Source organism: Sceloporus occidentalis, unplaced genomic scaffold (genome assembly GCF_023333645.1).
Source record: "Sceloporus occidentalis isolate IW3139 unplaced genomic scaffold, rSceOcc1.0.p SCAF_1, whole genome shotgun sequence".
Classification (NCBI taxonomy): Eukaryota; Metazoa; Chordata; class Lepidosauria; order Squamata; family Phrynosomatidae; genus Sceloporus; species Sceloporus occidentalis.
Window position 1 is genome coordinate 276,157,759 of NW_028316981.1, and position 26,527 is coordinate 276,184,285.

The following is a 26,527-nucleotide window of genomic DNA, read 5'->3' on the forward strand; positions in this document are numbered from 1 at the left end:
GATATGTGTGTTCTGTGTAAGACTGTCACTATTAAATTAAGATCATCACCATTAACTTGTCACTTTCTCTCTTCTTCCTAAGAACACCACTATTCTGACATTGTGGAGTCATGATTTATCCAGAGAAGGAAAGAGAGAGAATGTATGTACATATGTTAGTTCTAGTCTCATGGCCTCATCTAACAGATTATCTGGAGGTGGGTGGGGAGGTTTCCCTTTTCTGACCTGGGACAGTGCTTCTCAAGGAATCTGATGCAAGGGACCAGCAATTGTTTTTCTCTAAGGTTGGGACTGGTACCAAATCTGCGTCCACTGGCTGTTCCTTTCTTTCTTGGAAATTCTCTTTGAATCAGCTATCCAGGGATCCCCATACAGCACCAGCCTAGTGGAGGTGATCTGAAATGAAGAAGGATGTGTTAAAAATAATTTTGAACAGTGAAATCCTTGTTAACTCTACACAATTTGTTTTCCACATCCAGTTGCTTCAGTTACATCAGGACAATTCTGTCTGACAGGCATTAAAAATAATTGTACTGACCTGGAACTCACAGTGAAGCAAGCCGTTCTTCATTTAAGGAAACAGTTTTATCTAACTTTCCTCTAAAATATCTTAAGATTTTTTGGTATTGTTTTCTGATTACTTCTTTCTTCCTTTTTAAAAACATCTTTAATGTTGTATTGATGGCTTGACAGTTTTGGTTGCTTAGAAATTAAGTAGGTAGAGATTTACATAAACTCAAAAGAAATAGCAAAGTAACATTATCTAATAATATGTTTAGAATACAATGAAGTAATCTGGAATAAATCTAATATATTTATGTTTTAAAATACACAAGAATTATAACTGGTTTTGACAAATGAACTGATCTATGATTTTCACCAATTTATATGTAGCTAACATTTTAATGTTCTTCGTTGAAATGCAGTGACACGAACTGATTAAACATCAGGTGCAGTTGTTTATAAAATGTGGGAACAGTCCAGCTGAAGTTAAGCAATTCTGATACCCATCAGTTTCAGTGGGAAAGATTTAAACATTTGTTTAACTTTAACATTAAAATCAGTTGGATTGTTTTGATCATATCCAATGTGTATTTTCATCTTTTACATGTTACTTCTTCTTTAGGTGCTTTCCGACAATGCTTTTATTGTGCAATTATTGTGCCTTATTAGCAGAAATTTAGTGGTGGTGGTGGGCTTTCTGCATGACATTGTCTTCTACTTGTAATAGTCTCATGCTTTCCTGTTGATTCTTTCATTTCCCCCCTTTCCACAGAAAATTAATTAAGGAGGAAGAGATGGAATAGCTGCACAGTGTTCTTTTGGTTGTTAGTGTGGTGTTGTTATAACCTACAAGTAATTATAATGTAATGTAATATAATGTTAAGATAAACCCAGATTGTAACTCTATGCTATGGTATAGCTCAACCAAGGTTTTTTTTTCTTCCCCAGGGACAAGTTACTGTATATGGAAAACTGGACAAAATTCTCCCAGAGGATGCTGAATTTTACTTTGTTTACCATGGTTCTATCCAGAGACATGTGTCTTTTGCCAAGCTCATTACTGATAATACCCTTGAATCTATTATTCCAGGTGAGGTTTGTAGTGAACACTCATTGTCTTGTTGCTTTCTTAAATATGACATGTTTGCTTTTGCTAGAGGGTGGTAAACTGGGCTCGGATATTTTAGTAGTTATCACAGTGGAAGACAAAAGATACTGCACTAGTGCAAAATAGCAGCATAGCCACAAGAAATGCTTCAAGCAACATAACTGTGCAGGGTACAAGCATTAATTTAAAAGCCATCATAGAAACATGCAGTACACTTGCCTTCACATATATACCACAATCCCACTTCATTGTTGTATACTGCCAGAACTTGGTAGCAGAATTCATCAGAAGTCCACTTCCTGTTTTGGAGAAAAGTAAAACTCTACTCATTCTTCTGCTTACAAAAGTGCAAAGATGTATACCTTGTTTTAAGGAATAAATGAAGTTACTAGAGGCTTTCAGAAGTGTGATTCTTCCTTAAAACAGAATTCATGGCACCCATGCCTTAATTTAAGCAAGAAAAACATAAATAATTTTACACTGCTTCTGCTACTTAAATACAGCAGTGATGGAGATTCTCTAGGGACAGCTAAAAAAGATCAGAGGATTGGGTGTACAGTTTGCAAACCATAAGGTTCCTCATCATGGATTGCTATTCCTTTCTTATACCTTTTCAGCTCACAGAGAGCAAGAAGAGGTTTCTGTCTCGGTGGTCATGTACCCAAAGGAAGGTGCACCTATGACTCTGGATTTCTCATCTGTAACTTACAAGCAGGACACAGCTTGTGAGATAGCATGCTTTCTGGTGAGCCATGTGGATTGCCTCACATCTTCCAGCCATGATACACTTCTCAGTACGTTTGGTTTAACGTCAGAGGATTTCCAGTCAATGGATCATGCCTTAACACTTGCTATGGCCTATAAAGAAATGCCGCCTGCTTGGAATATCATTGGAAGTAGTTCAGAAGATGGTAAGGAAGGAATTCTCCCTTACTCAGACTGTGCCTATTTGTGTGTCAGGTTATTACTGGTTTGTGTGAATATGCATTAAGAAATTTAAAATGTGACAGTGACTATATCATTTGTGGGCAAAGTTTGAGAAGTTATTTTTTAAATTTGAATTATTCCTGTTATTGATTACAGTGGCTGAGAAGGTATTCATTCACATTACTCAGACAGTGTGTTTGAAAAATAATTGGCTATGTTGCTCATCCATTTTCTGTTAAATTACATTTAAAAAAAAAAACATTGGAAACTTAAACTGATAAGAGAAGAACATAAAATGTAAAAAAAAGTGCCCAAACCCCTCTATGCATTCATTTTAAAATTAATTTGAAAATGTTACTTATTTATATATTTATTTGCCTACCTTTGCGCAGTCTTATCTACTATTTAACTAGTAATACAAGTGTTAAAAACAATTAAAAGCAATTATACTGAAAACACAGTTAAAACAGTTTAACGCACATTGAAAACATACTTTAAAAAATAAAATAAAATCACAGCAACAAAAGTTCCCTCTACAAAATGAATTGTGATCCAAAGGCCTGCCTGAATAAAAAGATGTTTGCTTGCTGGAAGAAATAGAAAGGAGAGGGCCACCTGAGCCCCCCATGGAGGAAATTCCACAAACTGATAGCAGTCACCAAAAAGTCTCTTTCATGTGTCCTTACCAAATGTTACGTTTTGTACCAGTAAAGCAACTTTGTTCTTACTTATTATTTTACTTTTAATAAAACTCAGAGGTCCAAAACATACTGCAGAAATAATCCAGTTTGAGACCAATTTAGAAATGTACCTTACTATATTCTCCTTATAGGAAGGAGAGCAACTCATTACAGGTGGGCATACTATTTGTCATTTGAAAATTGTGGATGTAGGAGACTTAAACAGGGGTAAACAGTAGCTTCCATGTCAGGGTGTGATCAATCTGCTCTGGATTTAATTCCAGGCTTTAAAGGATCTATCCAAAAGTGCTTCAGCACTTGGAATAAATTCTGAGTTGATTCATAATGTCCTTGACACAGAAGCCACCAGCCACACTGTGGAGCTTTTTAAATTTTTTTGCCAAGACTTCATTTTTCTTGGGAGCATAAAAAGGAGGAAGATCTTGAACAATCTTTTGCAAATGGTCTTTACTCTCTTCTTGATCTTCGTGATTTGTCTGAGACCTTCGACACCATGGATCACTGTCTCCTTGTTGATATACTTTATGACCTTGGGTTCTCGGAGTTTAAATCTTATTTGTCAGATAGATCTTTTATTTGGTTTAAATCTTATTTGTCAGATAGATCTTTTGCAGTGGTCACGGGTGGTCAGACATCGTCCTCTGTTCCGTTATCTGTTGGAGTTTCCCAGGGCTCTATTTTGGGTCCCTTACTGTTCTCTCTTTACACATTGTCCCTAGGAAAATTTATCAGTTCTTTTGGTTTTTCCTATCATCTGTACACTCAGCTGTATCTTTCCACCCCTGACCTTTCTCCGGGGCTTGAACAGTAAGTGTCGTCTTGTCTTACAGCCGCCTGTCAGTGGATGCGCCATCGGCATTGAAGCTCGACATGTTCAAGATGGAGCTTCTTGTCTTTCCATCTAAGCCTTCCCTCCAATACTCCTTTTCTGTTTCTGTTGATGACATCTCTATTCGACCGGTCCAGGAAGCCCGCAGTCTTGGTTTCATTCTTGATTCTTCTCTGTCGTGTATCCCCCAGATCCAGGCCACGGCCAAGACCTGTAGATTCTTTCTCTACAATATTGCTAAAAGCCGTGCATTTCTTTCGGCGTCTACTGCCAAGACTCTGGTCCACATTCTGGTCATCTCACGACTAGATTATTGTAACCTCATACTGGCAGGGCTTCTTCTCTCTCACCTCCGTCCTTTAATTTCTGTCCACCATTCAGCTGCACGCATTATTACATCTGCTCGCCGCTTTGACCATGTTTCTCCTCTATTATCATCCCTTCTATGGCTCCCCTTCCCCTTCTGTATTCAGTATAAACTTCTGTTGTTGACTTTTAAAGCTCTGCATGGGCTGGCCCCTCTTTATTTATCTGAACTACTTTCTCCTCACATTCCCACTCGTACCCTCTTCTGGTAGTCAAGGTCTGCTGTCCCAACCTAGGAACTCCACTGCCCCATCCCGGATTCGTCCCTTCTCACTTGCTGATAATTGATTTGATATTTGATATTTGATATTTTTAATTTGTTGCCTGTTTATTTTATCTAATTCTATCTTGTATTATTATCTATTGTTTTATATGTATTTTGTAGAATGTATGCCATTGGCAGGTTTCATTTTTATCAATTTTATTGTTTGTATGTACAGCGTTGTGTAAATCTACAGTGCTATATAAATAAACTATACTAAATAATAATAAGGGAACAGGAGAAAAAACCCCACAGAAATGTGGCAGCTCCTCTAAAACTAATTGGTTTGTTATTTTGGCATGACCTTTCATGGATATAAACCCACATTTTTGGATATAGTATTCAGTGTTATTAAGGCCTCAGATATAAAGCATATTTATACAGTTATGGGAGTGGGATAGATCCAGAAAGATGCAGGTCATATCTCTTGCCCTAAAGCTTCAAAGGGCTGGGCAAGATGATTCAGGTCTTTCAGATCTTTGGTAGCAATAAATCTGTTACCAAAAGTCAATTTCCTTGGGTTCAAAACTCTTTCTGAGATCCTTTTTGTTATATGTGTAGTAACAAGGACTCTTGTACTAACATATGGTGTGTGCCATTAAGTCATTGTCTTCGTTCATATCTCTGCTCATAGATTGTAATTAGTGAATATAATTCAATTCTGTTGTTTTTCTTTCTACTCCTCCTTTGTAATTTCCTTGTTCATGGACTGTAGCCTGTAAATCTCTTGCTGTATGTCCAGGAAGGTTGAAATATTCTGCAACTGGCTTTTGGGATTGTTATTTGTAATGTTGGATTTGTATCCATTAATCCTCTTATGTAGAGACTGTCCAATGGACATTGCTGGCATAGGATGGCAAATATTACATGGAGAACGAGCAAGTAAATACAGTTCTGATGTTGTGGGTGATGTTATTGATCCCTATAATATTGCTTTCAGAGCAGATGTGGGGACAGAGTTGGATATAGATTTGTGGCAGGGTGTTGCCCAGGTATTACCATCAGTGTTGTACATCCTGTTGTAACTGAGTAGTTGTTTAAGATTTGGAGATTGTTTGGAAGTATCCTGTCTGTGAATTAGCAGTGATGAGGCCTGAATCAGTGGGGGATAAGGCCAGAACCAAAAGTGGTAGGCTGTCTCTTTTCTTTCTCTCTTGTTCCATTCCTTCAAGAGGTATGTAAGAATAATCTCTCTTTCTCATTTTTGTCCCTCGTTCTCTCTCCCTGCTACCTCCTTCTCTCCTTTCCTTTCCATAAAGTGGACTTCTGAGTCATGGACCAAATCTTCTCACCAGAGATCTGAATTGCTTGTTTGCTGAGGGCTTTTGAAATGAGGGTGAGGCTTGTATGTAGCCTGGAAGCTTCTGGTTACCCACTGCTGAGCAACATGTTCCGTTTCTTTGTGAGGTCGTATCTGCAGAGATGTACAGTGGGTTTTTTTGTGTGATATTGGTTCATTAACAAGTGTACAAACTGAGCATGGGAGAGAAGGCAACTGCCCATCTTGTTGATTAGTCAGCAAAGCAACATCAATAACCTGAAATTAAAACAGCATGTGCTTTGATTCCCTCAGGCTTCTTCTACTAGCTGGTTACAAAACACATTAACTTTTCCCCTGGCTGCACTCCAGCTCCAAATTGTTTTCTGTCTAGCTTCCAACTGGGTATGAAGAGGTGTGTCATAGCTGGTAGCCACCAGTCACTGGTGTTTATTAAAGAAACATATTCCAGTCATCAAAAACTAATGAGTGATCATCTTGAACAACCTTTTTGAACCACAAACTTATGAACCACATGCATTGGGTTCCATATTGGAATCCACTTTGGGAGCTGGCCTGGGAGAAAGATAGGATATAAATAAAATAAAATAAAATAAAATAAAATAAAATAAAATAAAATAAAAGGGCTGAATAACATCATTTCTTTCCATGCCTGCACTGATGAAGTATGAATTAGCCTTCAGAACTGAAACAGAATATTCTAAACTGCCAAAGTTTTAGGTTAATGGTACTTTGTGAAAAATCACAACATTAATTTGTACCAGGAATACCACAAAGCCTTAACAGTTCTTTCTGCAATTCAGTCTCTTCTCTTTTTAAAAACACTTTTGTTTCCTCGGTGGATTCAGTTTAGTTTATGAATAAGACTTGTCAACCACTGATGAAAAGTCTGATCCTTCAAACAAAATGAAAATGGTGAAAATAAAATGTCTCCGCCTCGATTCCTAACAGATGAAGTCTATTTATTCAAAAATTGTTTTTACATAAACAAGAGGAGATATCCATTGTCTCGAAACAGTCAAAAGAATGCTGCATTACAGGAACTGTGGCTCACTAACCAACTTTTTATTACAATACTACCCTGAATGATCTGTCAGTGTTTGTTTTAACCCTTTTAGGTATGGTTTATTTTGGATTATATTATAATGAATGGACAATATAAGGGGGGAAAGCTCATAGTTGTATAAATAAGGTTGTTTTTTAAAGGATTGTTTCAGAGGAAGTAAAGAAACATTTTCCTTTAAAGTATTTTTTTTCTGTATAGTTACAAACACACTACTTAAAAGAGAAGGTAAGTGATAGACTCAAACAGAGACTTTTGTATGAATGTCTGAAGCATCAGATCTTCATGCTACCCCAAAATTCACTTCTGAAAAGCAACCTGGAATGACATTGGATGCATCCTGAGGTGGTTTGATTGGAAAAGCGGAAATACAAATTCTCATGTATTTGTGGAAGCACTTAGATCATCCATTTCCAATCTGTTCTCCTTCAGATATATTGGACTACATGTTCCATCATCTTGAGGCACATAGGATGCATGGATAACTTTGTAGTTCGTTGGAGATGGCTGCCTGGTGCCCTCCAGAAATGTAGGACTGCAAATCCCATATTGTCCAGCCAGTATTATGACGATTCAAGTCAAACACCTGGTGTGTGTGTATGGGAACCAAGCTGGGAAAGGCTGATCTAGGTCAGATTAAGCCAAAACCTCCTCTGGAGCAGTAGTCACTACAGGAGTGCTTTGGGTTTATGTTAGTCTTAACAAAAAGTGTCAAACAACCCTGTTGTTTGTTGTGTGCTAGTACAAAACCTCACATTTGGTAAACCCTTTGCCTGCTTGTTGTGCCCTTTCCATCACTCCTACCCATAGCTCTAATACAGGATAAACAATGTACAGTTGGCCGTGCTTATACACTGATTTTTTATACACAGATTCAAGCATCCACGGTTTGAAAATATTAAAAAAAAGTATAAATTTCAAGTATCAAACCTTGATTTTTCCATTTTATATAAGGAACACCATTTTCCTATGCCGCTGTATTTAATGGGACTTGAGCATACATGGATTTTATTATTCACGGGGGATCCTAGAACCAAACCCCAACAGATAACAAGGGTCCACTGTATTGCCTTTCAGTTGTGATAGGACTGCAGCTCCCATCAGCTCTAGTCAGAATAACCAACATTGAGGGATGGTGGAAATCGCAGCCTGGCAACATCTGGAAGGTCATTAATCCCCCACCCCATCTAATATAAGGGACTGGGGGTGAACAGCTAATTTCTCCTTTGTCTCCCACCACATGAAGTTCTTTCCTCCCCAATATTTAGTGTCTGTCTGGGTTGTAAATTCTGAAGTCTCTGTATGGGTATTGGTTCCGTCTATATGAATAATGTCAAAGAGAGAGAAGTATATAGAAAGATGTATTTCTTGAGTATGTGAAAAATCTTTTGGAGTTTTCACTGGCACCTTTGCAGAACGAGCATGACTGACATGTTTTTCTGAAGACTGCTGAGCCAGGGTCCACCACTGTGAGATGCACATCAGCTACTTTGACACAGCCATGTTAAAAGCACTGGAATAACATAATCATTTTTGTTCCTGTTGAGCAGTCAGTCCAAAGTGCAAAGGGAACTTTGGAACAGCCAGCCAAGCAAGCAAAATTAGATCCATGTCCTTGTGGAAAAATAAATGCTGCAGCCTTGCACAGCCATTGCCCAAATGTAGGCAAATTAGCCCTTGTAAAGCAGTCCTTGAAGGACTCTCTTTATTGCCGAACACTATTGTTTCATCAAATGTAGGGGGCATCCTCACAGTTCAAGTGTAGACCTGCAAAGAACTTGGCGGGGAGGGGGGAACCTTGATATTGTAAGCAAATACTGTTTCTCTCTCTTCAGATTAAATTTGGCCAGTATTCTGCATACCAGATGAGAACTGTTTTTTTTTAAAAAGAAAATCTGGAAAATTACTTGGTTATACTGAATTTCCCAGTGTATGTAAGACAAGACTACTTGTTATTTGTCATAATTCAAAGAAGCAGCCATTTTAGTTTCTTGCAGCATAGGAGGAGGAGAGGAGGAGAAAAGAATGGGATGTGGCTGCAACTCTAAGAGTAACTAATTTGTATTCTAGCATGAGCTTTAGTAGACATAAACCTGCTTCTTCAGGTATATTTGAAGATGTGGATTTATATCCATGAAAGCTCATGCTAAAATAAAAATAAAAATAAATAAATACCAGTTAGTTTTAGTTTTAATGGTGTTGCCACATTCCTTTTCCTTTCCCTCCCCCTTCCGTTTTTCTTTTTATCATAAAGATTATTGATGTAGAACAAATGGAATATGTGCATGAAAGATTACATAGTTTCTTTTCCTCCAGAGTAAACATTGTGTGACAAGACTGACATGTAGTAAGCACCGTAAAAGTGGACTAGCGTGCTGCTGTTTAGAAAACACGAGAATAATTGAATCACAGAGCTGGAAGGGATCCTAAGAGCCATCTGGTCAACACCATGTCAGTGCAGGAATCAAATAAATTACTTACTACTTGAAATATGTCTTGTGTTTAGGAAGGCCTTATTCATTTCACTAGATTGAAACTAGTGAACTGCTTGTGATTTTTTTTAGAAGTGTTTATCTAAATGAAAAATCATAATGGTAAAGTGGCCTGTATAATCACATGGAAACACTATAGTCAGAGGCTTCTGAATATCTGGACTTTAGTTAGGGACGTTGGGTCATATGGAGAAAACAGATAACAAGAGATGAAAAAGAGAAGAGGCACAGAGCTGTATTGTTTTTATTAGACTCTAGATATTGCAAATTAGGATTTTGGTCAGGAACTTTTGAAAACAAACAATTCTTAACCCTCAGGCATTGGGTAGGCTATTTTAGTCCCGCAGAATCATGTTTAGTGGCAGAATCCACACAAAAATAACCTACAATGTAGGTATTCTGTAGCACTGTAATCTCAATTGTGCCATGTAATTTTTTTTACACAAAGCAGGGTCAATAAATAAATAAATATGGCCCAACACATCTGTTCCCTTTTCCTATTGGGCTATGTTTTTGTCCCATAGGTTATATTTTTCTTGAACCATGTTGCAGTGGGGCAGAGATGTCATGCTCTAGTTGTCCAAAGGTTGGCTGCATTTGAGGGCACATTACAGTTCTCATTGGGGCCAGGATATAGAAAGGAGTGTAGTGGGGACTCCTAATTGTGATTTTTTTTTGTTAGTGCACATAGATTTGAATGCATATACACTTGAAATTTCCTAGACTTGTAATTTGTAACTGTTCATTTTGTGCTAGTTTATTTTCTAATTGTATGACCTGGTCTGTGACTGTTATAAAATCATTAAAGTAGATGTGTACTTTAGACCCCAACGATACACAATTCTGACTATGGCCCTAATCTATATAAATAAATAAAAATGTTCAAAATCTTAAATCTCTGAAAGTTCTTCACCAATTGCTTTGAAATTTTGACACAACGTTCCATTCGAATACACGCATGTTTTTATATACCCATACCTACTATTATATAGATGTCACACCTGTGACAGGTAAAATATGTTTTTTTGAAAAACAGTGCCATCTGTTGGACGTAACAGCAACACATGCTATACTAAATATTCAATTGGCATTTGTAATCACCATCAACAAAGCCAAGGACCGATATTTAGAATTGTGCGGCTTAGATCTAGACATGGATTGCTTCTCACATGGACAATTGTATGTTGCGTGTTCTAGAGTTGGCAAACTAGACAATCTCTATATCTGCACAGACAGTGGAACAACAAAAATATTGTATATCCACAAGCATTGTGAAATTAAATATTTCAGAAATGTGCGCTTTCTCTTTTTTTTCTTTTCCATTTAACCAGACTGAGTCACAGCAACGTGTGGCCAGGTACAGCTAGTCCTCAATATATTGGAATTACAGGTCAATGGCAAGTCATGACTTCCTTCAATAAGATGCAAAAAACCAACAATTGACTGGAAAAAAAACATTATTAGTTACAGCTGCAGAGGTGTGTGTGGCATTAGCATGTGCCTGGATCCAAACATCAGCTGAACTGAATACCAGCCAATGTGAGCCAAACATCCAGCTCACCTGTTGGGAAATACCTGGCATGATAGTACTGGGAAAGTATATGGGCAGAAGCCAGTATGTCTTCCCATGTCAACTGGGAGTGAGGTTGGAGCTTCCTGTCCTTAAGCTGGGCATGACTCCTCCTTAACTCACCCCAAGGTCCCATAACAGAACCTCTAGCCAATTACATAAGGAACAGCCTGCCTCTTATCCTCTTTAGTCACATGCCAAAAGTGACAAATTAAAGTTGTGACAAAATAAGATTTATTACAATAAGTGAAAATAATCCAGGATGAATCCGGGTTGACACTCTGTTGTTCACAAGCAACCCAAATGCACCCGATTCAGTTGTGAGGGGCTGCCCCCAAACCCACTTAACCTAGGATAATTGATAGATTTTCCCCCTGAGGTTTTTTCCAAATATTTGCATCATCGACAGTGTGAATAAACAATCTGAATCATTCAGGATCAGTCAGGATTAAACTCTGCATGTCTTGAACACATTTCAGATACATTCACATCATCGACTCCATGTTTATTCAAGTGTTTGCATGCGTGAGCAACCAAACTCCCAGAGATGTGCATTGTGCATACATGCAGATCTATACTGTGAATAACAATTCCAGAATGCATGAGTGGTCATTCGCATCATTCCGCTAAAAAACAATGTCTGAATGACCCCTCAAAAGAATATAACCAAGCAGTATAGATCTAGGGTGGGCGCATGGGACCAAAGTCCAACAGTGATCTGATTCTGAGAGTGAAGCAGACCAGCATATATACCAGGTAGGGGAACCTGAGGGAAAACTTCCCTCTGGCTTCTGCAAGTCCCCCCTGCATACTGCCCGACTGAGCCTTTGGCTGTTCTTCTTGCCCACTAAGAAGCCCACGCTAGGCACCAGGGTTCTTGGGAGAGAGAACTGGCAAAATGGTGCCCAGCCAGTCTCCTCAACACAGCCTGCAAATTCTTTGTCCTGGCAAGTCAGGAAAGATTCTCATGGGATGGGAAACACATTAGAAAATACCACAGAACTCTATCAGTGAATTTTTTTCTTTTATATTTAAATTTTTGTATGTTAACTCTTTTCTTCCAGTAATTGTGTTGTAAAGTACTCTATCTCTTTTAAACAGTATGTTAGCTGACTCTGTTTGGGTGACTAGAATTGCTTGTTAATTAGAATTGCATGCTATTTCCTTCATTCTTCAATGCAAACTAATCCTTTATAGGATTTTATAATATTACCAAATCTGATTTTTGCTGAGCTTTAATGTAGATTAAAATTAATTATAGACTCTAACTAAGAATATAAGTAGGAAATACAGCTTCCTATTTAACTATCTACCAGAAACTGAATTGAATTCCTGTTCTTATTAATTCACCATATTGATTTCTTCTTACAACAGGCAGATGATGAACTACTGTCCAGTATATTTGTTATCCAATTCTGTGGCATAGTTAAAATTTTTCTATGAAATGTTATACTTGATCTTCTTATATTCATTTCTTTGTTTTAATGTAATAAAAAGTGCATTTTCAGATTTACATTTCTTCTTTGTACTAAGTTTCAGTCTAGAGGCCAACCAGCTGTTATACATCAGGGCCCTCTTAAGTAAGTCACCCACAGCAGGGTCCTGGGTTCTTTCTGATTTTTTTGCTGAATTTCCTTCTTTCTCTGTCCCTTTCATACATATACTGTCTCTGTGCTACCACTTCACTCTTGTCCATTTCCAGAGTTGGCCCTACAATTAGGCAGCGAGAGGAAGCTGTCTTAGGGCTGAAATATATGGGCCAAAAGAAGCAGCTTCCGTCTGCTTTGGGAATGTGGCATTAAGGTGATGCGCACCCCCAAAGCGGTTCGAAGCTGCTCTGACACTTCCAAAAGGAGTCGGAAGCTGCTGCAAAAAAGAGTTGATTTAATCCTACTCCTGGCTGCTTGGGACCTGAGGCAGTGGCCCACTTTGGAAGTGGACCATACAGTTGCTGCAGCCCCAGCCTGATAGTGGCTGGAGTAGCCATAATCTGCTTACTTGCAATATAGCTTCCAGTCTTCAAGCCAGTATGTTTAGTGGTGTCATTTAGCCAGTTTGCATTAGTTCACCAGAGTTGGTTGTTAAAACTATTAAAAGATACAGCCTCAGGATATAAAACATACAATTGTGGTAGTGGGATGGCATGGAATGGATCCAGAAAGATCAAGAGAAGGTCTTCTAGGCTGTGGCACCGCTGGTGGTTTCCCACCTGCGGTTTTCTTTTTAAACTCCATCAGAGCAAACCATCCAGCCCGTCCTACTTTCTCTGGAGTGAAAGGGGAACAGCTCACTATAGTCAGACTCAGCTGTTCACTCAAGACCAAATATCAACAAAATCAGCTGAGTATCCTTTCACAGTTATATCTTCCTCAGATGGTAGATCAACTAAGAAAGGACTCAGCCCAGCTGTTCTCCATAGCTTACTCGCCGAGTAGTACACCTTAGTCCAGCATTTCTTCCAAGCTTATAAGTTTCTAAGGTCAATAAATATCCAGATTTAATGTCCAAAAATTGTTCAACAAAATTATTCAGCGAAATCTATCACTCAAGCACTCCGCTAATAAGTGACCCTTGATCGTCCAATTCTGTTCTATAAATCTTCCCTTCCATTTCGGAAAAAAAAGGGGAAAAAAATTCAGAACATCATTTAGCCATCGTTTACTGGCCACTCTTCCTCAAAACCAGCCAGAAACGGATATATCATATTAACAAATTAATCTTCAATTTTCCCTCCCGTTGACTACACCATATAACGTGTTCAGGTTATTTAAAATAAAAATTGCTGGCGTTTCTTCGCGCTCAAGGCGCAGCTCAGACACGGCCGCGGCAACTCTTTGACCACCGTTACCGGAGAGGAGCAATGATGTAATTCAGCTGTCAGTCCTTTCGAACAGTGACTGGTCTAATAGAGTGCCATCCGACTTTCCTTATGATCCCGGAAAGATTTGGTCAGCCCTGGCTGACCCTGACACCGTGTCCAGTGGACCGCTCCTAGAGAGCTACCTCAAAGGATGTCCTTTCGATCCGCCAATGCAACCGGAAGTCCGGAATGGATCCAGAAAGATGCAAATCATGACCCTTGCCTTAAATGTTGAAAGGCTTTGTTAGACGATATACAGTTACCCCTCCGTTATCATGGGTCCATTCCAGACCCCCACCCCCCCACCCCCGTGAAAACAGAAATTCACCTATATTCAAGCCCCATTGGCTTGAATGGCGGTGTGCGCCCCATTTTGTTCCCCTTCTGTTTGCCACCCAGTTAGTTTCTTTGGGTTCAAAAACTTTCTAAGAAGATTCCTTTTGATATGTGTATGTTCATTTGCTGTGCTGGCTGAAGGATTCTGGAAGTTATGGTCCAAAAAAGTAACTTTCCCAAGCTCTGCATGAAGAGAATGCAAACTATTGAGTTGCTTTTTTTTCCTGCCAGGAAAGAAGAGACACTTCCCTGACATTTTATGGCTTGGCCACCCAGATGGCTTGACTTGGCTAGAATAGAATAGAATAGTGTGCACCTTGATTTTGGGAGATCAGGCAGAGAAAAATTGTCTTGGGCTGGTCTTGTCTGTCTTTATCTTACTTCTCTATTACACTCCCTGATTGCAAGCCATGTTTGTGATATGTTTGCATGGTTGTAAGCAAAGTACAGTAGAAGCCAAGGAAGAGAACAGCATGTGTGGATATTATATGTGGATATTACATGAGAAATGAGACATACAAAACAGGATAATTTTGTGTGAAGTCGAAGGCTTTCATGGCCGGCATCCATAGTTTTTTGTGGGTTTTTCAGGCTATGTGGCCATGTTCTAGAAGAGTTTATTCCTGATGTTTCGCCAGCATTTGTGGCTGGCATCTTCAGAGAATGCATTAATAAATGGATGTGATATAACAGCAAGTAATTTCATGTGGTCGCAGTGTCTGAGGGCTAGACCAAGTCACTTGGTATTTGCATGACTTGAATATGATATCCGTTCTGGATTTTTTTGCTACTATTACAGCCTAGTTGTACATATCTATAAAAATCCCATCAGTATTAAAATATATTACTATTCATAGGACAGGGTCTTTTGATCAAGCAGGCACCATGGAGTCCTCAAGAGGGTGTGTGATTATATCAGCCACATAATGTGGTCTTCCCAGTGCCTGATTTTTGCCTTCATCTGGAGCACTTACTGAGCATCTGGAAGGCTAAATGCATGGCCATACATCATACTGGCCAGCTTTAGATTCTGGCCCAGGAGAGAAACCTAATAAAAGCCATCTGCCTGTGTTCATCACTGCCAGGAGACAGCATTTAGCTGTGTATTCTCCAAGATCTTTCTCCATCTGGCCTATTTCCACCTGGCTTGGGAGGACAGGTGCTCGTAATAACTCCAGCAGCAGGCTGCTGTTGCTTCTGTTGCTGCTGAAGGTGCTTAGAGACTATGGCCCGTTACAAACGGGCCTTTTAATACGGAGTCAGTCCGTACTAGGGTTAGGAAGGTGCAGTGCTTCCGCACCCCCTAACCCTAGTACGGACTGAGTCCGTATAAAATGGCGGCGCCCCATCTACATGGGGGCCACCATGACGATGTCATGACCGCGCCGCTTCTATACAGGGCGGCGCGGATGTGACATCGTCGCTCCGCGTCAGGGCGCTTAGTGCGCTCTTTGCGTGGAGCAGGAAGGAGCTCCGTTTTGGAGCTCCTTCCTGGTTTGCGCCGTTGGCCGCAGCCTTCACACGGCTGTGCCCAGTGACGCAAAGGAGAAAGGGGCCAAGTGGCCCCTTTCTCCTCCTCCCCCCGCCGTAGGGTGTCCTTGGGGCTTGAAGCCCCAAGGACACCCCTTTCCAGGCTGCGGGGAAGCAGCCTTTTGCCACTTCCCCACAGCCTGGAAAGCGGCGGATCGGGGCCTCAGCAGCTGCCGTTCTGGCCGCTGAGGCCCCGATACCCCGGGGAAAGGGGCGGGTACAGGCCGTTGCTTTTCGGCAGTCTGTAACGCACCCAAGAGAGTGTTGTTTTCTTTAGGATTCATGGATGGGACAATATTTGTTTTGAACAAAATACATTATTTTTACTGCTGCTTGGATTTCTCTTTCTTTTCTGTTTTTGTTTTTTCATTGGGCTTTGGTGTGAAATATGAGTGGATTTTATGGCTGTTTAAATCTTGATTTGTATAACCTCCAATATTGCACAGATGAGAACCAAGACATATGTGGCCAAACAACATCAGATGGCAAAAGTTAATAATAATGAAGAACATACAAACAAGGAGGGGTGTAGCAGTTGGTTTTTTCCTGTGCCTGCTGAGAAGGGCCAGATTTCATCCCCCCTCCCGCCAAGTTCATTAAATACAATCTATTTTTGTACTTCGAACTCAGTTTGCAGTAAATGAAGTAAGCTGAGGACAAAAGGTGAAGTGCAAGGAGGACAGAGAATTTGGGACATTTTAAATGTAGTTGAGAAAGTGGGGTGACAGAGGATTGTCTCTATCAAATTAAGACAGATACTTTTTGTTGCTATTGATGTTGGAAATGCAACCGTGCTCTACACTTGGAGAGGTTTTTGAAAAATATATTTTTATTAAATTTCTACATACACTAAAAATTAAATATATCAAACAAAACACACCGATTAAATTGCATTAAGTCAAAATGCGGGAAAGAAAAGAAAAGAAAAGAAAGGAAGGAAAAGAAAAGAAAAGACTATACAACAATAATATACTAACAAAAATAAATTTTAAAAAATCTTTGCACACTATCTTTTCTGTGATTATATTGTAATTCCTAAGATTTTACCTCTCCTCCTTTATAACTTAAAGTATTACATTTTATCTATAAATTTAACTCATACTAATAATCAAAATCAATTAATAATTTTGTCACTCTGATACTTTCTCAAAAATATATTATGGATTTCCAGTCTTTAAAAAAAAAAGGTACCAACAACTGTTCTCTAATCAAAATTGACAATTTATCTATCTCTGCTAACTCACTAATTTTTAACATTCTTCTGTAGTAGGTAATACATTATTCTTCCATTTGTGAACATACCATAGGCCCCATTCCCACTGGGCAAAAAAAGTGGCTTATTTCGCTGCGATTCTGACTCGGATTCTGACTCGAATCTGACCCATCGTTCGCATTAAAAACGGGTGCAAACAGACCTGGGGTTTTTACCCCTGTTTTCACTCCCATTAGTATTTTCCCTGTGGTAATTTGAAGTGGGTTATTTTGCTCCCTGTTCCCATTGCCCTTCCGGGACCTCTTTTTTTTTTAAAGCAGGTGTCAATCAAGCGCTTAAGCGCTTGACATCACAGCCAATCAGTCGTTTAGGCGCTTTTCCCCTCTGGGAAAGGAAGAATAGTCCATCTGGGAAAGAGAGAAGGAGCCTTTATTCGCCCCAAATCCCTTTGCGTCTTCTGTGTCTCCCCAGACTCCTTCTGGGAAAGAGAGAAGAAGAGCCTCTATTTGCCCCAAACCCCTTTGCATCCAGGCTCTTCTGTGTCTCCCCAGACTCCCTCTGGGAAAGAGAGAAGAAGAGCCTCTATTTGCCCCAAACCCCTTTGCATCCAGGCTCTTCTGTGTCTCCCCAGACTCCCTCTGGGAAAGAGAGACGAGGAGCCTCTATTTCCCCCAAATCCCTTTGCCTCCCCCATTGCTCCCTGGGCTGTCTGGGGGGTGATCAAGCAGGCATGTACTGCAAAGCCCATCTGCTGCTCAGGCACTCAGGCAGAGGCAAAAAAAGAAAAAAAAAGAAAAAATAATATTTTAAATTGGTGTTTAATGGCTCTCTTCACACATCGGTCTATGAATGTGGAGCAGGAGGGAGGTTGCAGGGGGCATAATGTGTTTACTGCGTTTGGAGCTCAATGTAGCGTGATTGCCTTACCCTGCTTCCCACTCCACTGGGGGAAAGGCTATGCGAACAGAAGAAAATGGCGCTGGTAATGCAGGAAAGAGAACAAGAAGGTGATACCCCCAGGCCAGCCCCTTGAGCGCTGCTTCTCCCATCTCCAGGTTCCCGAATCAGACACTCTTTCGTTCCCTTTCGTATACCAAGAATTAGACTCAGGAGGCACAGGAAAACCCGCTGAAAAGCTGCTGTTTTTTTAAACTGATTTATCAACCACCGATTTGAGTTTTTCAGGGTAAATCGAGTCAGATTTGAATTCCAGTGGGAACGATATTGGAGCAATGCGGATCGAATGTGCGCTCAAATGGAAATGATGCACCCATGATTCGCGTCCTGATCCGCGTTATAAGCCAGTGGGAATGGGGCCATAGTCTTGTCTTTGTGGCCATATACTGTAGTATTCTTCCATAGTTTCTCTCTAGTTGATCATTCATTGGTGCCAGAAGAAAAAATCCAGGTTTTAATTATAGTCTTTAATATTCTCTGCACCAATGTATGTATTTGCACTATGTATATATTTAGCTGCGTTTAATCACCCTATCTATTTAATTTGTATGTTGAAAACATCATATGGAAAGCAGGATTGGACTCAAAGGAAGGAGGCATAAAAATTAGAGGAAGGAACATCAGCACTCTAAGATATGCAAACGATATTGGAATACCAGCAGAAAATATCAAAGATATGGAAAGATTATTGAAGAAGGCCATGACAGAAGGTGGAAAGGCAGGTTTATAGATGAACATAAAGAAAACAAAAATTATGACCACAGACAACCCAATAATTTTAAAGTAGACTATGAAGAGATTGAAACAGTCTAAAAATTTCCCATTGTTGTTGTTATTGTTGTGTAGCTCCAAGTCATTTTTTACTTATGATGACCCTAAGGTGAACCTATCATAAGGTTTTCTTGGCAAATATCTTCGGAGGAGGTTTGCCATTGCCATCCTCAAAGGCTGAGAGTGTGTGACTTTCCCAAGAACTGAACTCTTGTGATTGGGAAGGGTCCACTGTACCACTGATACACCATTTGATAAAAATTCATAACATATAGTAAATTTTAAGCCCTTTCACCATATCTTTTCCCAGTGTTCCATTTCTATATTATAACCAAAATTCTTGGCTCATTTTATCATACAGTCCTTCACCTGTTCCTTTTCTGTATCAAATTTCAACAAGAGTTTATGCATTTTACCAATCACCTGATCATCTTTTGTACGTAATTGCAATTCGAACTCAGATTTACATTGTTCAGAACCATATTTTTGTCCACTTCAAATATTTTATATAACTGCAGGTATGAAAACCATTGAAAACCATAACCTTCTTGTTCTGATAACAACAACAACAACAACAACAACAGCAACAACAACAACTTCTACATTCACTTTCACGTAATTGTACCATGACTATCTATGCCATCCAAACCTCAGGTCATGACCTAGTTCCAGAAGTCTTTTATTTCTTCACCATCCAGTCTTAACCTTGCCATATAAACATAGATAAATCCTTCTGCCATAGTTTAAATGGTAAGTCACTAGTCAGAATCTGTGGTGTTTGTCATAGTGATACCCAAATATTTAACTTTCTTCTCAAACTTAAAACTAGTCTTCTCCAGCAATTGTGTTTAATCAGTCGTCATTATATTTTTAGTGACCATCTCCAACTTTTGTTTATCAATCTTAAACCCAGTCAATTCTTTAAATTTTCCCATTAAAACTCTTACAGAGCTTTAGTATTATATAAACCTTTTCCATCCTAGTAACCAAAGTTTTTTTTTCATCCAAATCATATCACTTCTCGAAAAAGACTGATGCCTTCCAGAAAAATAGGTATAATCCTATTGTATCCACCAGTTCCAGCTTCTCCATGAATTCAGTTTTCCCTTGAGATATTTCTCAATTTTGCCTTGAAATGTTTTAATTGTTTTATTTGAGGTTTTATCCTTTTCATGAGGATAAATCCCCCATTTCAATCATTTCAATCCCCCATAAGGCACCAATTGTTGTATGTTATTAAGTCATTGCTGACTTAATGCAACCCTAAGGTGAACCTATCATGGAGTTTTCTTGGCAAGTTTTGTTCAGAGGGGGTTTGCAATTCCCTTCCCCTGAGGCTGAAAGCATGGGACTTACCCAAGGTCACCCAGTGGGTTTTGTGGCTGATCAGGGAATTTAAACCTGTCCCATCCCCTCCAGTTGCTCAGTTGCCTGCTACCTGACCAGACACTGAAAGGGTTGCCAGGCAGCAGTGTACTCCCTTGCCTCCCCTCTCCAGCTGCTATGTCACTCTTCCCAGACAGGTGAGACAGTGGGAGGGAACAGAAGGAGCATGTTCACCCTTCCTGCTCCTCCATCACTGGGCTGCCTCCCCAAGGAGGCAGCCCAGTGCCGAAGCAGCTGGGAAGGACACGTGTTTGTCTCTCCTACTGTTTTATCATTGGGCTGTCTTCCCAGGAAGAAATCTCAGTGACAGAGTAGCTGGGAAGGATGCATATTCAACCCTCCTCTCCTCTGTAGCTGGGCTTCCTCCCCAGGGAGAAAGCCCCATGATGGAGCAGCCAGGAAGAGTGAGCATTTCAACCAGATTCCTCCCCAGGTAGAAAGCCTAGTGATGGAACATCCAAGGAGGGCTCAGGTTTGCCTTTCCCACTTCTTCATTGCTGAGCTTTCTTCCCAGGGAGAACGCCTGATGACGGAGCAGCTGGGAAGGACATGCATTCATCCCCCTCTTGCTGCTCTGTTGCTGGACTCCCTCCTCAGGGGAAAAACTTAGCAACAGAGCAGCCAGGAAGGGTGAGTGTTTATCCCTTCTTTCCTTCATTGCTGGGCTTCTTCCCCAGGGAGGCAGCCCAGCAACAGAGCAGCTGGGAAAGGGATGCATTTGCCCCTCCTGCGCCAAAGATCCCAACCGGGTTTCACTTCTACTCTGGGATGTCATTCACTGCAGTCCACACCCCCTGCATCTCCACAGTGATGCCACTGTCTATATCCATTAATCAGGATTGGTAGCTGCTGTGTACACACAATCTCCATCAATTGAATTATTTGGAAATGACATCTCATATACAATATGATAATGTAAATTCTATGGATCTTGTTATAAACTGCCTTGAACATTGTTTTGCCATGGAAAAGTAGGATATAAATGAACTGGTGGTGATATATTCGAATGTTGTTTCCAGTTATTCATCTCAGACCAGTACTGAATTACTCGGATCACAATGATAGGGTTATTGACATGTTTTCTTCAGCATTAATTGCTGGCTGCTCAGAGGATTACACACTGTGATGTTCTAGTCAGTATTCAGAATCCAGAAGAAAGATGTGTGAGTCAACTCATAGGGATGGGCACTTCAGTAAGAAGGAGTGTAAATCATTTGTTTTCTGCTTTGACCACTTAGCATTAAATAAAAGTGCTCCCAATGTTCCCTCCCCCCACTATACAGTTGCATTATATCGTTTATACAAAAATTAAAAAAAGTACTTTTTTGGATTACAACTTGTAGAATTCTGTAGTGGGCATAGACATGCTGTTTGGATGTTTCTGCAAATCAAAAAGTAATTTTTTGGAGCTCTTGTGTTTATATAACTTCCATATAACATTGTCTTCAGTGAGTGGTCCTCACATGTGCTTTTCCATTGTTTCTACAGTTATTTTCGTTTTCTAGGGAAAAAACTGTTAAGGGAAAAAGCAGAACAGAAGATCAATAGGAATGTACATTTTTGCTTATTTAATTTTTACCAAATGAAAATGAAAAAGTTCAGTTTCTCTCTGCTAAATGAGATGATGAGCTTTTCTGCATTTTTGATATTTTATTTTGGTATTCTGGGATGATTTGCAAAATATTTGTGAATTTCATAGTGATCCATAGTTTTATTTATATCTGTCAAAATAACCTTCCTCTTCAATGATGAAGAAATTTGTGAAATTTCTTTATATCCTTATTATACAATTTTAATTGCTGGTAGTAATTGCAGGTAGCAGGTAGTAGGAGCTTTCTGTCTGGAAGCACCCTGGGACTTCCATCTTGCGAAGACTTTCTAATGAAGGGCAATATCAATAACTTCTTAAAAAAACTACTTGCTCTTGCCAAATGTATCATCCTGAATAACTCATCAAATGTACTGGCAACATTTTGAATGCCATCACAAACCTTTCACAAGAAGGGTGGTGTAGTTGCAGTTGTGGGTTGTGCTCATGGGAAATGCTCATGGCAAATATGGCAAATGCTCATTTGCTATGAGCAAGAAAAAAAGTCCATCTACTGCAAACAGTGTGGTTGTGTTAGTGAGTTCTCATGCATAGGCTTGCCTTTGCACAGTTTCTCTAGTTAGCTCTTGTAGGATTAGGGGGTTAACTAATGCGCAGATTAACAATATGTTATTGGATTTGAAAGCCTGTCAACACATTGGTAGCTCAAGGAAGAATTCGCCTGGAAAATCTGAAAGCTGTTGGCCTGTTGTGATGTCTTCTCTCCAAGACACAACTACAGTTTTTAGCTTCCTTCCTGGAAATGAGTGAGCTATATCATCCAGGGAAATCTGAGTCATTTCTGTCAGGATAAATATTTATTTTGTTTTTTGTGTTGAGCAGGAAAAAGGATTCAGGTGTGAGAAAGAAGAGACAGATTTATATAATGGTTTAAACAGACAGGTTTTAGTGCTGATATTATCACTGAAACTGTGTATTTTGGCTACAGGCTTCAGAAATGATGCAAAACAAGCTTTAGCGTTTAAATATTTTCCTGGATTCTCACTGCATTATATCATATCCAATCCTCTATAATACGAGTTGGCTATAATATTTTCACAATTAATGATTTGATGAAAAACAGTTCTTTAAAACTGGAGATCATATAACAGTCTAAAATGAATTTTGTTCCCTTCTCTCTTTAATTTAAATTACACACTACTGCACCATCGTTAAAACCATCCATTCTGTTTAAATGCTGTTTGATTATCTTCTGCCTTTATTGGGTTTAATATTTCCATTTCCCAGATTTCAATTACATATGTACTTTAAACTTTGTGTAACTATAGAGAGGCTAAATGTGCTGTCCAATTGTCAGACATGATTATGAATCTTTACTGATAAGGCCACTGATAATGGCCCCTGCTGTGACCCAGTTGTGGACGGTGATACAAGCAGAGTTAAAGGAGATTTTGGACAAACAGTAGATAGATTGATTCTTTGTTTGCCTTGGTCACAGGCTATAGCAATAGAAATACAGTATTCTGGTAAAGTTAAAAGTTACAATTTTAGAGTGTTCATAAACCATTATAGTTAAATGAAGTCCATGTAATATATAATGCTAAACATTCTGAAAACTATATAAAATCATGACTCCGAAAACCATGCTCAGTTGTGTTTTAACAGCAGCCTATATTAATTTTGCAGACATAGTTGTCACCATTTCATCTTATTGAAGACAAAGTGCCTAAAATAAGATGAATGCCCTGGCATAGATGTCAAGAGAGGGGAGATCAGCTTTCTCCTCAGTTTCCTATAAAAAAGGACAAAATAACAGCAGATGGACTACTGATTCAATGCTTCTATTACAACTAGGACAGACACATTCTTGCAATGGGATATTGGGCAAACAATGTTTGCCTGGGTCCTGTAGCTGAAAATTATGGCAGCTGTAGGTTAAATTGTTAACCTTTTAATTGCTTTTTAAATAATTTAAAGTATATGTTTTACTTGATTTTAATATTGCTAATAGTTTAATAATGTATATGTAAATAATTTAATTTTAATATAGTGTATATTTTAAATTATAAACTACAACATCAGAGTCCCTGTGCCTTTCCATAAGCTTAGAGACAGGCAGGGGTGAATCCTTCAATCTTGATACTTTGGAGTGCCTCCATGGTTTTCTACTAACCTAGAATATCTCCTGATGCTATATTGTATTTTGAAGACAGAGTAATATCAAGATTTCTTGTTACTTTTTGAGTTTTTCTGAGGCTTAGTCAGTGCAACAGAAATAAATCACATACATTTTCGCTGCTGATAGGAGGGAAGCAGTCTTCCCACCCAGATTGTAGAGACTCATGCTCACTACGACACTAAAACCTCTCAAAGGGGCGAAACAGACGGCCCCTTTGTGGCGGCTTCCCTCTAGACGACATATGCTCCCAAGCCAGCAGGAAGCCGCTGTGAAGCCACCTGCCCGACCACACAGCAGGCAGCTTGTGGCGCTCTGGCGGTGTGGCATTTATACGCCACATGCTGCAGGAGCGCTGCAAAGCCGTTTCTTTTGGGGCTGGCAAAAAGTTGGATTGGGGCTGAAGCATGTGGTTGCCGTGGCCCCAATCCAGTGATCAAAGGGGCGGCATCAAGCTGCTCCTTCAGGGCCATGTGTTTTGGCCCAAATTTTCTTCTGGATTATGATCCTATTGGGATGTTGTAATGGCACAACTCCCATTTTGTGTAAGGAAGTGTCAAATCTTCCTTAGGCAAGCTGTTTTCTGAGTCCATCCTCCTTCCTTCATCATGGCCACTGATTGGCTTGCAGGGTGTGCTTGGATGTGTGCAGCTAAATGATTGGCCTGCTCACCTTGTGACTTAGCTGGCTGCCTCTATCATCTCTGGACGACTTTCTGCTCCATCAGCTGGCAATAGGGACTTGATCAGGGAGAGTGTGTCTCTAAATTTCCTGTTCATGCTCCGATGTATGACCTTTCTGCTTTTTGACTAGTTTACAGGCACCTGAAATGTGCACGTCATGCTAATATTGCCCCATATTTTCATGAAAAGTATGTAATGAACAGCTGTGATTATGCTACCTGTCAGTATTATTGAAGGTGACTGTGAAAGTACAACTAACATTGGCAGGTGGGTGTGGAAAATCTTAGATATCTACAGATAACTTTGCTAAGCTTTGCTTCTGTCTTACAAGGTAAGGGAGGAAGGTACCATTTATTTTTCAGCATAGTTCCCTCTTCTGAGCTGGAAGTTATTGCAATTCCAGGTTTTCCCAAGATCCTGTTTGATTCAAAAACCTGACACACTTCACTGCTGTAAAATAAGCCTTATGGGTAGTAAATGATGCAGCAGGTAATCCTATAGCAGAGAAAGCATTCCACTCCAATAGCTGCTGGAGTGCAGCATTCCCTCACAACAAATTTTATAAATGGGACATTAAAGAATTATCTTTAGCTGACATACCTCATATTTGTGGATGGGTAACAGGTTTCCTGGGCTGGGGTGTATTCCCTCCAGAGTGAAGCCCATGAAAAATGAATCCCTAAGGACAAGGTCTGTATAGGGGAAAAGAGTGAACAAAGGGAACAGAAGCATGCAGACATGATTATCTCCCATTCTAATTGCTATGAAAACAGCAAAAGCCAGTGGGTTGCAGGAAAGTTTACTCTCCAGTTCTATTTCCAGATTCATATTTTTTTCTAGACAATCTGTCAAGCTAAAGTGAAACTAACCCATCTCATCATGGACCTGAGAGCAGAGGCAAGATTTTGTGGGCTGTAAAGAGACTACATGAAAGATAGTGACCTTACTATTAAGTAGTTAGAGAAACAGTGGCCTTTCTCTAAGTCTTCATGTGTGTAATTTTCAGCCAACTGTTTACAGGTTTTAATCTTATTTTATTTGAGCTTTTATCTGTTTTACTTGAAAGTGTCATGATAACATACTTGGCAAGGTAGTGGCACTCTGCCAAGGAGAAAGTATGGTTCAGCAGTTGGTGCAGATCAGAGTAAACTTGCTTTCACTTTCTGTGTATTGTGTTTCTGATATCAGGATTACCATATGCTTTTTTGGATTGGTTGCAGTAATTTTTTTTGCCAAACGTCCCTAAAGAAAGTATTTTGTTTTCCAGCTGCAAATAAGGAGGCAATTTTTGCTTACACTACTGATCAATTGTCCTATAATACAGGAAGCCCCTCTTTATTTGACAAGTTAAGGACTAGTCAAAACGCAGAAATTGTCAAAACGTGGGATCTATAGTGCTTTGGTCGCTAAACTATTGAATGGAGGGAGAGCACTTTTATTGAATGAAGGAGAGATAGCATTTGAGGTATATTTATTTTCTTTCTATGCAAGGAAATTTTTGGATAGGAGGTGGTATGGGCTGAAGATAGCAGTAGAGGGAAAGCAGGAGGCTTGACTGGCATAAATGGACTGGTGGTGGTCAGCTCTCCTTTAATTGGATGGCTGGGGAAGAAGAACCACACGGGAGGCAAAGTGCCTGCATCCCATGAATAAATGGGGATTAAATCCCATGAATATCCTGTAATAATGGGATTGTTTTCAGACGATGTTGGGTGACATCTCCATTATCCCGATATTAACCTGTGAATAAAGCAGCAAAATCACACTGCTTTTTGAGGGATATTCACAGATTTTGTCATCATTTATTCACAGCATGTGGGTGCTTCCCTTCCATGTGATAAATAGTGACTCACAGCCATCAACATTGCACAGGGGGAGCCACTGTAACCAGGGAGGGAAACCATCAGAGTGGGAGCCCCCACAATTGCCATTGTTATGCCTGTCAAACCTGTGTGCACCTTCCTG

The 26,527-nt window shown here is 39.7% G+C and overlaps 1 protein-coding gene across 1 annotated transcript in view; it reads left to right on the forward strand.

Annotated features, from left to right (window-relative positions):
- Positions 1–26,527, forward strand: part of ARHGEF28 (Rho guanine nucleotide exchange factor 28) — a 207,083-nt gene that overhangs the window by 43,077 nt on the left and 137,479 nt on the right. The window contains exons 3-4 of the mRNA XM_089494184.1: positions 1,453–1,594; positions 2,230–2,523. Coding sequence (XP_089350310.1) covers positions 1,453–1,594; positions 2,230–2,523 — 436 coding nt within the window. The remainder of the gene's footprint in view (positions 1–1,452; positions 1,595–2,229; positions 2,524–26,527) is intronic.